The sequence below is a fragment of the Panthera tigris genome, chromosome B3, assembly GCF_018350195.1.
Source record: "Panthera tigris isolate Pti1 chromosome B3, P.tigris_Pti1_mat1.1, whole genome shotgun sequence".
NCBI lineage: Eukaryota > Metazoa > Chordata > Mammalia > Carnivora > Felidae > Panthera > Panthera tigris.
In genome coordinates this window covers 60,992,388-61,004,781 of record NC_056665.1, presented here as the reverse complement: position 1 = coordinate 61,004,781, position 12,394 = coordinate 60,992,388, and the positions used below count along the sequence as shown (strand labels likewise).

General features: G+C 43.9%; 1 protein-coding gene across 1 annotated transcript in view; it reads right to left on the bottom strand.

The window, feature by feature from the left end:
* EHD4 (EH domain containing 4) overlaps positions 1 to 12,394 on the bottom strand; it is an 87,464-nt gene that overhangs the window by 17,158 nt on the left and 57,912 nt on the right. Inside the window, exon 4 of the mRNA XM_007081786.2 lies at positions 5,570 to 5,982. Within this exon, the coding sequence (XP_007081848.2) occupies positions 5,570 to 5,982 (413 nt within the window). The remainder of the gene's footprint in view (positions 1 to 5,569; positions 5,983 to 12,394) is intronic.

The window sequence follows — 12,394 nt, the reverse complement described above, 5'->3', positions numbered from 1 at the left end:
TTGTGGGTATGAGAATCAAAAGAGATCATGGATTTGGATACACCAGGAAGAGGAGTAAAAATGTTGCTTGTTATTGCTTAATGGTCAAAGACCAATAGCTGGAGGGTTCCGTAATGCCAGAGAAGGCTTGTGGTTGTTTAGTTCTTGCTGAATAATGAATAAACTCTTACTGAGTTATTAATAGTTACTGAAAAATTAATAAGTTCTATGTATCTGAATAGTAATAGGATGAATCTGGGTCCCAAGAGCTTCATTCACAAGTCAGTGACATTGAACCCTGGTTGGCTTTTGAACATTCTTATGTATAAAACTGGGAAAGCCCCGCTTCATCCAATGGTGATGACTGAGGATAGATCAAGTGGATCACAATGTCAGTTTCTTTATGGGCTATAACTCAATGAGCAAAAAGAGATGTCCTTCCCTTTATTATTTAAAAAAATTTTTTTTAACATTTATTCGTTTTTGAGGGAGAGAGAAAGTGCATGAATGGGGGAGGAGCAGAGAGAGAGAGAGGGAGACACAGAACCTGAAGCAGGCTCTGAGCTGTCAATACAGAGCTCCAAGCAGGGCTCGAACTCACAGACCGCGAGATCATGACCTTAGCTGAAGTCAGACGCTTAACCGAATGAGCCACCCAGGTGCCCCGAGATGTCCTTCCCTTTAAATATACATGGATTTATATCTAGTTCACATACATGCTCTGCTACAATTGCATTAACTGTGTCCAGTGACAAGTGTTCATATATATCCAAGGTGGAGAAGCATGTACTCAGAGTGATATTGGATATATCCATCCTGGTTGTGGAGGGCAACCCCAGGCTGGAAGCTTCCAGTGCTTATGGTCAGTAGGAGTGGAAATCCTCATGGAATTTGGGGAGCAGTTTGGAGGGGAGGATTCAGGCTGGGAGAACATGGTTCCACACTATGTGTAGGTCATACTATGTGACCTCATCTGTTCGCTAACACAACCTGTTAGAGACCTGCATCTTTGTAGGCCCAGCTTAAAACTTGCATAGAGCATTTAACATCAGGGGATCAGCATATTTTAAAATTGGGTTTATGGGGATATAGAAAAAATCAGTTAATGCACTAGAGACCCAAAAGATGGACCCATGGGGTAGTGAGACTGTGAGACTGTAAGAGGCAGAAAAAGGCAGCTCTTGGTTCCCATGGAGCAGGGGGTTTGTTAGTCTGTTGCAATCAAAGCTGGCACCCATAGCACCTGATTCTGAACAGCTTAAAGGGGACTCAAGGGGGCCCACCCACTCATTCATTTGAGGTCAGCCTTCAAAAAGACAGGCTTCCCTACATGGACACAAATACTGACACACATACCCACAGCTGACGGAGCTATTTTTAAAAGTCCCTTGGTAGGCTAAGCATTAGTGGGTCGCCATCGGCCACCGTAGAAGGATTTTCACACCTTAGCCTGGGTCCATTTGGTGAATTTCAGAACATCTAACTTCTCTACAGAAGGAATTGGCAGTGCAGAGAGATTGGAAAGCTGGGCCCTGGGTTTTACACGTGACTGGAGAACATGCTTTGAAGACAAAACTAAGTGCCACAGAGCTAGGGTGAACCCTGAAAATCACTGACCTCTCCTTTTCTTTCTCACTTTTAGCTGTTGCTTCCTTAAATGTTTTTTTTTGTTGTTGTTGGGTGAAGATCTGTAAAGGGGTGGGAACTTTTCCTACTCTTGGGCAATGTTTATAAAGGGTGGAGTCCTCACTTTTTATTTTTGTTCGTTTATTCCATAAGCATTATTATCTGGGATTTATTTGCAAGAGCCTAATTTCCCTATTTTGGCTATTTTAATTATAGCTGAATAAAATTGAATTATATTTTTTAAATACTTTTTTGGGCTTTCCCAAAATAGCCCAAAGAATCATGAAATGAGTGTTGATTAGCATTTTAGATTGTAAACAGTCTTCAAAAAAGGATGCCTACTGATATCATGAAGATGTGATCTTTGAGGTTAACCAAAAAACCCACTCTAAGGTTTTCTCATTCCTTGAAATAGAGAGTTGTGAAAAAAATATATATATTAAGAAGAAGCAGGGAAACCATTACATTTCAAGAGATCTTTGGTAAGAGTGACATTTTTCAATTATTAAAGTGTCCTTTTTAGGACACCTTGAGTTTGATCACTGTGGAACCCAGCAGGACATTAGTGATAACACTTCTTTTACTTCTGGATGGGATGTGACTTCTGTTGAATTAAGGTGTTCTATAAATAGATACAGGGCACACCCCAACCCAGATCTGACATCTCCTAGGTGACATCTGAAAACTTATCCTTCGCATGTTTTCAAATTGTCAGCTTGATGAACCTCTAAACTTTGCAGGGTTCCTGTGGATAAACAATTTTATAGAATACACAGAATGGCAGACTAAAGCAGAAAGCAAGGACACGATGAGAATCTATAGATGTTGTCCACTCCGCATTTCAGGTAAATGGTTTCCAGACCAAGGAGTCAAACTAACTATGGCTTGAATTTATATTTTACAACTTATGGGCTGTAAGGCCTTGGGCAAGTTACTTCACCTTTCTGAGCTACAGTTCCCTTGCATGAGAAACAAAGATGATGCCCAGCTTTGTGCAGTTATTGGCGGGATCAGATGAAATAACACATGCAATACAAATTGTAGAGCTTCTGGAATACTGCAGACCCTCAGTAAGGTTGGCTTACAAAACCGGATCAAGAGAAATAAAGATCAATATACCAAAATCAAAGAGCGTTTTCCTGAAATACAAACACTGAGAAGAGAAAAACTCAGGCGACTGACTCCTTGTCCACTTAGGTAACAAGTTTACAAATGGCCATAAAATCGCAGATGGTGTAAAGCAGATGACGTTGGTTAGTGGCTAAGGCCACTGTGTTGAGTTCTGCTTCTTATCTGCCTGAGACTGTTTCCTGTCCCCCTTCGCAGGATGGTACCGCCCAGCACACTGGCACTGAGAGGCTCAGCCTGGAAACATCCATACTTCACACATTTTCCTTTATGAAAAGGAACAAGCCAGATACTATTCTTAGGAAGAAAAAAAAGACAAGCTTTTTTCCTAGAAGTAAGCTCAGCAAGTTGACCGCCCCTGCCCCCCAACCCCTGCATCTACACAAGGCTCTCATTATTCCCAGTGTCAGTACAGAGCAGCATTCTATGGCCACGCTGATCCATTCAGAGGGCCTGATGCTCAAGGAGGGCAGAGAAGTCCCAAGGCACTTGGCACGCCCAGTGAGCTCTTTGCTCTTTATTTATTTATGTGACCGAATACAGCTGCGTCTTGAGTCACTAGGCCTTCAGCAGTGACTGGTAAAATAGAAATGTCCATGGGCATTTATAAATAGTTAAAAAAAAATCTTCAAATTTCCAAAGCTATCACATGATATCTCTGCTTTGGTTATAAAATAATGTTGGGTATTGTGTATCCTGAAGGGTAAGTTCAGCTGTATCAGCTGAAGAAGAGAAATATCACATGCTAAGGGGTTACCAAATGGGGAAAAAACAGACTTCCTGCCACTAAGCATTAGGCCCAGGACTAGCACACAAGAGAAACCAGCAAAGCTGCAAATAAGTGGATTTACAAACTGGTTAGCACCACTGCCTTGCAGAACTGGAACAAAGTGGCCGTAGCTCCAGAAAGGAAGCAGCCTGGAAGAAAGGATAAAGAATGGTGGCTCGCAGGTGCACGGTGACTGGGGATCAGCTGGGCGATCCAGGAGTCCAAGTGAACATGCACCGGGAGTGATGGCAAGCAGGGAGAAAAATAGCAGATGGAGGTCCTACGTGTGGAGCTGCAGCAACCGGGGAGGCATCTCTTTGGCTATAGAGAGATGCTGCTGGGTGAGCATCCTGGCATGAAGATAGAGGCTGCTGGGCGATGATGAGGAGGCGTTAGAAGGCCGATCACCTGCCCGCCTGTCACCCACAGCGAAGGCCTCTTGCCTTTCCTGGCCAAACCCCCTCCTCAGAGCACGGTGTCCACACCTCAATCAGCACACAGCTCACCACTCTGTAATGGGGGGTTTGGGGCTTCCTCTTCTACCAGCCAGGCTCCCCAGTCCCGGCCCAGGGGTGCTGAGCAATACTGACTGAATGAGGCAAGGGGTAGTGGATTCTAGAAGGCTGGCCTGCTGGACCCCGTGGCCAGACCAGAAGTCACTCTCTGTGCAGCAAGAGGATAAGGGAGGGGACATGGTGTCTTCGCCACCAGAAGACAAAGGGGAAGTAAGCTGGAAGTACCCTGACCAGAGTATGAGTGGATTTGGAGAGTCAGGCCTGTGGACTGGTTTCAGCGGACACGACAAAGGCACAGGGCGAGGTTGAGAGCAGGAGGGCTGTCTTTTGGTTCTAGTGTTGTTACTCATGGATTAGGTGACTCTGGAGAAATCGTTTATTCTACCTCATCCTTCTAAATTGCAGGAGTGGATAGAACTCTGGCTTCGAAATGTGGCTGATTATCAGAATCACCTGAGGAGCTTTACACACACACACACACACACACACACACACACGCACACACACACGCACACACTCACATATACACACACAGACATGCACAGACACACTTGAATCAGAAGCTCCTGGGCAGGGCCTGCAGCTTAAGCTCCAGAGTGCTTCTGATGATCATTGAGACTAGACAAACTCTGGGGGCACTTATAGCAGTAGAGGAACAGGATTTTTTTTTTTAAAGCCCCAACATGGGGCTAGAACTCACAGCCATGAGATCAAGACATGAGCTGAGATTAAGTGTCATACACTTAACCAACTCAGCCACTGAGGCGTCCCAAAGGAATATGATTTTATGAAATGTGCACACAACTTTTAAAGAACCATCTTTTTTTCCATACTTTGTCTTAGAGGAGTCATGTGCTGTTCTCTCTTCAGAGACGTGACAGAATCAATGACAGTCCTTGAGGGTGGTTACCAGATGACCACTTACCCTGTTGGGTACCCACCCCTGGGGCTGCTGAAAGGTTCAGCTACGAGGCGGAAGAGCCCAGAGGCCTGGCAGGCATGCTTACAGGCTCCCAGCCAGAATGGGGATGGGGTGCCACCCCCAAAGCAGCACACTCCGTGGGCCAGGCTGAATCTAGCTTCCTGCCTGGCTCCAGGCAGTAACATCGGGTTCTCCGCCTTAGACCCAGGGTGACTAATGCTGGCATCTCAGCACCATACTGGTCCCACCAATGCCACCCCTCTGGTTCAGCTGGCTACATTCCCACTGGGCTAAGAAAATAGCAGCTTCCAGGTGGTAAGTGCATGATCCCTCCTGTGTGCTCTGCAAGCCAGGTCACCCTGAATCCTCACAAGCACCCTATGATGTGCTCTTACTGGCTCCATTTTACAGATGAGAAAACAGGTTTGGAAAGGTTGACTCATTTGCCTAAGACCACAGAGTAGGAGCCAGAACCTAAACAGATGTACTGATCTTGAGGCTCCCTTCTTAACCTCTTCTGTGCTCCATTCCCGAGGTCCCCTAGAATGGAACCTCTCCCACCCCCACCTTCCCTTAGAGAGGAGAGAATGGGAAGCATCCCCTGCTGCCCACCGTGTCTCCTTGGCTCACCTTGGCCAGCCTCGCTCGCTTGATGAGGTCGTTGAGTTTGCGCACGGCCGCCTTCTGCGGAAGGCTCTGGATGTCTCTGAAGAGGTCCTGGGCCTCGGCCTCGAAGAGCCGGCGGTTATCAGTGTTCTGTAGGGGCTGTGCCCAGAAAGAGCCGATGTAGACTCGAAGGACCTCGGGTGTGTTGATGACCTTGCCCAGGGACCACATGAGGGCCCCGTAGACGCGCATCAGCTGCTGCGTGTCCACTTGGTCGGCCTTGTTCAGTACCACGCGGATCTTGTCATCTTGGCCGCGGAAGGCCTTGATGGCCTCCGAGAACTCGTCTGAGATGTCCAGTTTATGAGCATCGAACAGCAGGATGATCCTGTCGACTCGCTCTGCAAACCACTGTAGGACCTGGCAGAAGTCATAGCCTAGGAGGAGAGAAGGGCACGTCAGTGTGGCCGACTGCTCAGAAGACACATTTACTAGCAGAGCTGGGGACTCACTGGTTCTCTGGCAGCTGCCAAGGACAGAGCACTTCTTTCCAAGGAGGCAGTGGAGGCTCCATGGACTGAAAATCACTTCAAATGAGTCCCCTGGGGCTGGATGCATTCAGGAGATAATGCTGAGGACCCTAGGAACCCTTCCCTGGGAAGAAACAGGAAGTGAAAAGGTGCTCATGGGCACTTTGATTGGGCATCGCTTACTTCCTTATCTGTCATTTCATTTGGTCCCCACAAGTCTCTCATTTCACCTGGTACAGTCCTGGGGATGAATGGCAAATTTGATCAATGGCTCTGTAAAACCACAGGCCCTGGGTCAAAAGTTCTCCCTTCTACCAAAGTCTCACTTTTCTGAAAGAAGCAGAAATGGTGAAGGAAGAAAACCCGGGGGCCACTTGAGGTCTCATGGGGGGTCTAGTAAGCACAACAAAAGAAGAATTATCTTCTCCTATCCTAAGTTTTTAAGAGTGTTAAGGAGGCCAAAGGTTGGCCTGCCCAAAACTTTGACCAGCATTTATCATTTGGACTATTTATACCTTAAGTAAGTTGTAAATATTAAAAAAAAAAAAAATCATGTCTCACAGCCATTGTGTGAAATGTCTTTTGCCAATTTCTTTTTAAAAATGGCTAGGCCCACAACAGATTCTGTTTAGTTCGGTTTGGCCATGTGACAGTATACTCCAAATCGTGCAGCTACATAAACACTCCTCACAGGCCATGGTCAAGGCCTGTTTTGGGCATCTCCCTGGGGAGGCAGAGGCCCATGAAAAGCAAATAAGAGGAGACTAGTGCCACCAGGTTTATTTAAAAAAAATTTTTTTTAATTTAACATTTATTTATTTTTGAGAGACAGAGAGAGAGAGACAGAGCATGAGCAAAAGAGGGTCAGAGAGAGAGGGAGACACAAACTCCGAAGCGGTCTCCAGGCTCGGAGCTGTCAGCACAGAGCCTGACACGGGACTTGAACCCACGAACCGGGAGATCATGACCTGAGCCGAAGTCAGACACTGAACTGACTGAGCCACCCAGGCGTCCCGACCAGGTTTATTTTTAATCTCAGTCTCATTAGCTGTGGACTCAGTCTCAGTGCAGCCCAGTTAAAGCCCAGATGGCAACTTTCCTGACGCCTATTTGGTGCTATCACCCCTTATTTAATAGATTTTGAGAACTCCCAAACACACATAAAAGTCTCGAAAACAATATGATGAATGCTGATATACCCAACCCATAACTTTAATAAATTTTGACACTTGGCATTGTTTGCTTCAGATACTTTAAAGAATTTAAGTCTACTTTATTTATATTACAAAATACTCATACAGCAGTGAGGATGAATTGGATTTTCACTTGTCAACACAGGCCAATCTCCAAAAGACTGGTGAGTAAAAAATCAGGTTTCAAAAGAATGTGTACAGTAGGATAACATTCACATAAAATGTTAAAAAAACAAAGCAATACTCAAGAGCCAATGGATACATACTATACAAACATACAAAAATATTAATACCAAATTTGGGATACTGACTGACTCTGAGGGATCTGAGGTAGATAAGAATGTGTCTAGGGAATGATCTATTTTCAAAAATAAAGGGGGCCGATTGACTAAAGTTTCCATAAATTTGAAGAACAGGTGTAAGGGGAGTAGCTGAAGAAAGAAAGGATTCAGACACAATTTTAATAAGGAAAACAAAACCTTCAGAAATGCTGAAGCCCCCCGTAGACCCCTCCCCAAGCACATCCCCCAGAGGAAAGCACCACCCTATATATGGTGTTTATCATCATTATATGTTTGTATATTTCCCGTTTGTGCCTTTCACTTCTCTATTCTGTCTTTCATGGTGGCACTCCCTGATTCCCTGGGGACAAGGAAGGCAAAGGTAATTGTCAGAATGTGGGCCAGAGTTTATTTTGATCACTATCAGTAGTCAGGTTAGAACAGAGGAAAATCAAAGACCTACTGAACGGGGTCACACTGTAGTATGTAAGGATTCAGAGTCAAGATTTCACTCTGAGCTCTGTCCCTGCAGGGCCAGAACATAAGGCCTCCCAAAGTGGTTCTGTCATTTGAGGCAGACTTGGGTGCCAGAGAGCCCCAAACCCCAGGTAGGAGAACCTCAGCAGGTGAATGATGATGCTATGCCCTGGTAGTCAGGTAAGATGTTTTGGAAGTGACCACTAGAAGGAGCTGCATGTGGACACTGGAGTGGACGCAAGTTGAGTTTTGCTGAACACCCTTCCTATTGGGAGGGGTGGGGTCCCCTGCGCATCACAGAAGCTGAAGGTGTGGCAGGCAGTCCCTTACCCTACTCGTTGGCAGTCTGCGGTACAGGCAGGTGATCTAGAACCAGACAGTCATCTCCTTGCACCAGAGGGGGGTGTTAAATCTTGACAGAAGGATGCAAAGCCACAGGGAAAATGAGAATTTATTCATGGCAGAGGAGCTGAGTTGACAGTCCAGTGGTGGTGGATTCCTAAGCTAGTTTTCGAGACTAGCTCTCCAACGTACCCATTAACTCGGTGAACAACCTGATTTTCTGCAAATTTCCTTTTCTGCCTCAGGTAGCCAGAATTAGCTTCTTTGATTTGCTACCAAAAACCATGGCTGGTGCATAATTTTCTCCACATGTGAGTATTTCTGTTCAGAAATACTCTTACAATCAGTGCCAAGAGAGACTTGCCGCTCCCCTCACTGTCACCAGTGGCATATGTGCAAATTCAGCCATGGAGACACCCATCTCTTCCTCCAAGGACCACCCGGATTGAGTGGCTGGCCTTGACATTACCACGGATTTAAACTTCCACTTAAATTTGGGCTCCTATAGTTATTTTAAATGTCTTTTTAAAAGACATCACTCCATGAAATAAGTCAGTCAGAGAAGGACAGATATTATATGTTTTCACTCATATATATGTGGATCTTGAGAAACTGAACAGAAGACCATGGGGGAGGGGTGGGGGGGAGTTACAGAGAGGGAGGGAGGCAAACCATAAGAGACTCTTAAACACAAACTGAGAACAAACTGAGGGCTGATGTGGGGAGTGGGGTAGAGGGGACAGTGGGTGATGAGCAATGAGGAGGGCACTTGTTGGGATGAGCACTGGGTGTCGTATGTAAGCGATGAACCATGGGAACCTACCCCCAAAACCAAGAGCACACTTTACATACTGTATATTAGTCAATTTGGCAATAAATTATATTTAAAAAATATAAAGATAATCTTCATTTCGAAAAAAAAGAAGGCAAAAATCACACACACAAAATAAATAAGTCAAAGACATCATTCTAATACTTCATTGAAATAAAAAGTTAGTGGGAATAGAGCTGCCAGATGTAAGTTTACTATAAGTGAAGCCATTACTCATCTTTGGAGGAATGGCTGCATGGCCACATTTTCTTGTTTTAAAGTAACAAGGAGAGAGGTGCCTGGGTGGCTCAGTCGGTTAAGTGTCCGACTTCAGCTCAGGTCATGATCTCATGGTTCGTGGGTTCAAGCCCCGCGTTGGGCTCTGTGCTGACAGCTCAGAGCTTGGAGCCTGCTTCGGATTCTGTGTCTCCCTGTCCCTCTGCCCCTAGCTTGCTTGCACTCTCTCTCTCAAAAATAAATAAACATTAAAAAAATTAAAGTAATGAGGAAAACTTAAGGTACAGGTAGATAGAAGTGTATTCTATTAGTCATCATGCAGGTGTAAAAGGATTATTTGTTACATATTAGGGAGTATAATCAAAGGTGAAGAAATCACTAAGTGTCTCAGACACTAAGTGTCACTAAGCAAAGAATTACCACAGCTGGGAGAGGTTGGTCAGCTCATTTTTCTTCCATACACACTTGTTGGTATTATTATTTTACCATTTTAACCATACAATTTATTGGCATTAAGCACATTCACATTGCTGTGCAATCCCCGTCTCCAGAAGTCTTCATCTTCCCCAAATGAAACTAAGTACCCATTAAACATTAACTTCCCTTTCCTCCCTCCCCCCAGCCCTGGCAGCCACCATTCTATCTTGTCTTTATGAATCTGACTACTCTAGGTACCTCATATACCTGGAATCGTACGACATTTGTCTTTTTGTGACTGGCTTATTTCGTTTAGCACAATGTCCTCAAGGTCCATCCATGTTGTAGAATTTGTCAGAATTTCTCTCCTTTTTAAGGCTGAATAGGACTTGCTCAATTATTCTTTGTAATTTAAGATAGGCACCAAGTACCTATCTACCAAAAAGTTCCAGCTGATTTTACTTTACTTTTTAAAAGTTTTCTATTATTTATTTTTACACTTATTTATTTTTGAGAGACAGAGAGACAGAGTGTGAGTGGGGGAGGGGCAGAGAGAGAGGGAGACACAAAATCCGAAGCAGACTCCAGGCTCTGAGCTGTCCACACTGAGCCCGACGCAGGGATCGAATCCACAGTGAGATCATGACCTGAGACTAAGTCAGATGCTTAACTGACTGAGCCACGCAAGAGCCCCATTCCAGCTGATTTTAAAGAAATGACTTAAAATTAATGATGTCATTTAATCTGCCCGCTGAAGGAAAGGTGACTCAGAAGGATCTATAGATCATTGATTCTCAAGATGTGCTCTTGTATTAGATTCATATAAGGCGCTTGCCAAAGTTTAGACTTGTAGACCCCTCCCTAAAAGCACAGAATCGGAATCCCTGAGGCTGGACTTGGTGATGTACATTGTGCAAACCCTCCAGATAATTGCCATGTTTGGTGGTTTCAGGACTGAGTACCAAGGCATGGGATGGTACAGCTATGTCTACATCATTGTTGGTCAGCAAAACGCATTTAAAGTAGTTTCCTTTTATTCTAAAAAGGTACCAATAGATGGTTAGATGGTGCATCACAGAATTGAGGAAACATGGAATTTAAATCTGCTTATTTGAAGATGGATTTTTAAATTAAAAAAAATTTTTTTTAATGTTTTTATTTATTTTTGAGAGACAGAGTGTGAGCGGGGGAGGACCAGAGAGAAAGGCACAGAATCTGAAGAGGCTCCAGGCTCTGAGCCGTCAGCACAGAGCCCGACGTGGCGCTCAAACTCACAAGCTGTGAGATCACGACCTGAGCTGAAGTCAGACGCTCAACCTACTGAGCCACCCAGGCGCTTCTGAGATGGATTTTTAGATTTATGAAAGTTATCCTGTCTTTGCTCACACTGGACCTTAGTCCTGGTGAGCCCTTCCCCTCTGGCTTAGGATCTAGAAATCTAGCCTAAATCCTTATCATCCTTCAAATACACCTGGCCAAACCTTGATTCAGTTCCATGTTACTTAACTTCCTTAAGCTCCAATTCTCTCATCTGTAAAATCGAGCTGTTGAGTAATTATATGAGAAAATGCTCTTAATATGCTCAGTATAATGTTGGGACTTTTGTAAACTCTCAGTAAATATAAACTTTTATTATTGTTTCTGTGCCCTCCCCCCAACCCCAACCCCTGCTTTAGGTGAACTCAATTGCTTCCTCATTTGAGCTCCCTGAACCTCTTGCTTACACTTTATAATCAGATGGATGTATGGGTCTCTCTCATAGCATCATAAATTCTTTAGCCGCAGGGGCCATGTCTTCCTCATGGTCACACAAGACATGGTTAACAGTATGGGCTTACTCTTTTTCAAAACTTAAAAAAATTGAGATATAATTGACATATAACATCATCTTATATTAGTTTCAGGTGTCCTAAGAAATCTCCTGACAAAGTGCTTCCAATTAAAAACAGTAACAACAACAATAAATCCTGAGTCAAAAGCAGTTCATAGGAAACAAATGGAAGGCAGTGGTCAGATTTTTTTCCTTTACTGTCGTTCACTTAGGATAAAAGATTTTTGAGGCTCCCCTTCCTAACCTGTTCTTATCTTCCAGTGGGGGAAAGATCTAGGCACCAGCAAAGAATACGGAAAGAAACAAACAACTGCAGTGAAATTTACTGATGATAGTATATATAGTATATATAGGGATTTCCTCATTCTATAATTTCTAAGAGAATATTATGTGCTTATACGCATGATTTTGTATTACCAAATCATTACTCAGAAACTTAAAAAAATAACCTAGTGGTTTTGTTTACTGAACTTGTGAGAGTACATTACAAGTTATTTAAGATAGACAAGTCAATACATCATTAATGATAGGAAACTCTATGATCAATTTGTAAAGAGGGCCATGCATATTTCTGCTTTAACCGTAAGTATAAGAGTGATCATAGTTGGAAAGTTATAGACAGTAATAATAATGGGTAGTGCTAATAATATGCTTACTAAGGCACTGTTCTCATCAGTATACATATATTCATTTACTTAATCTTCACATAAGTCTAGGGTAGGCACTATGA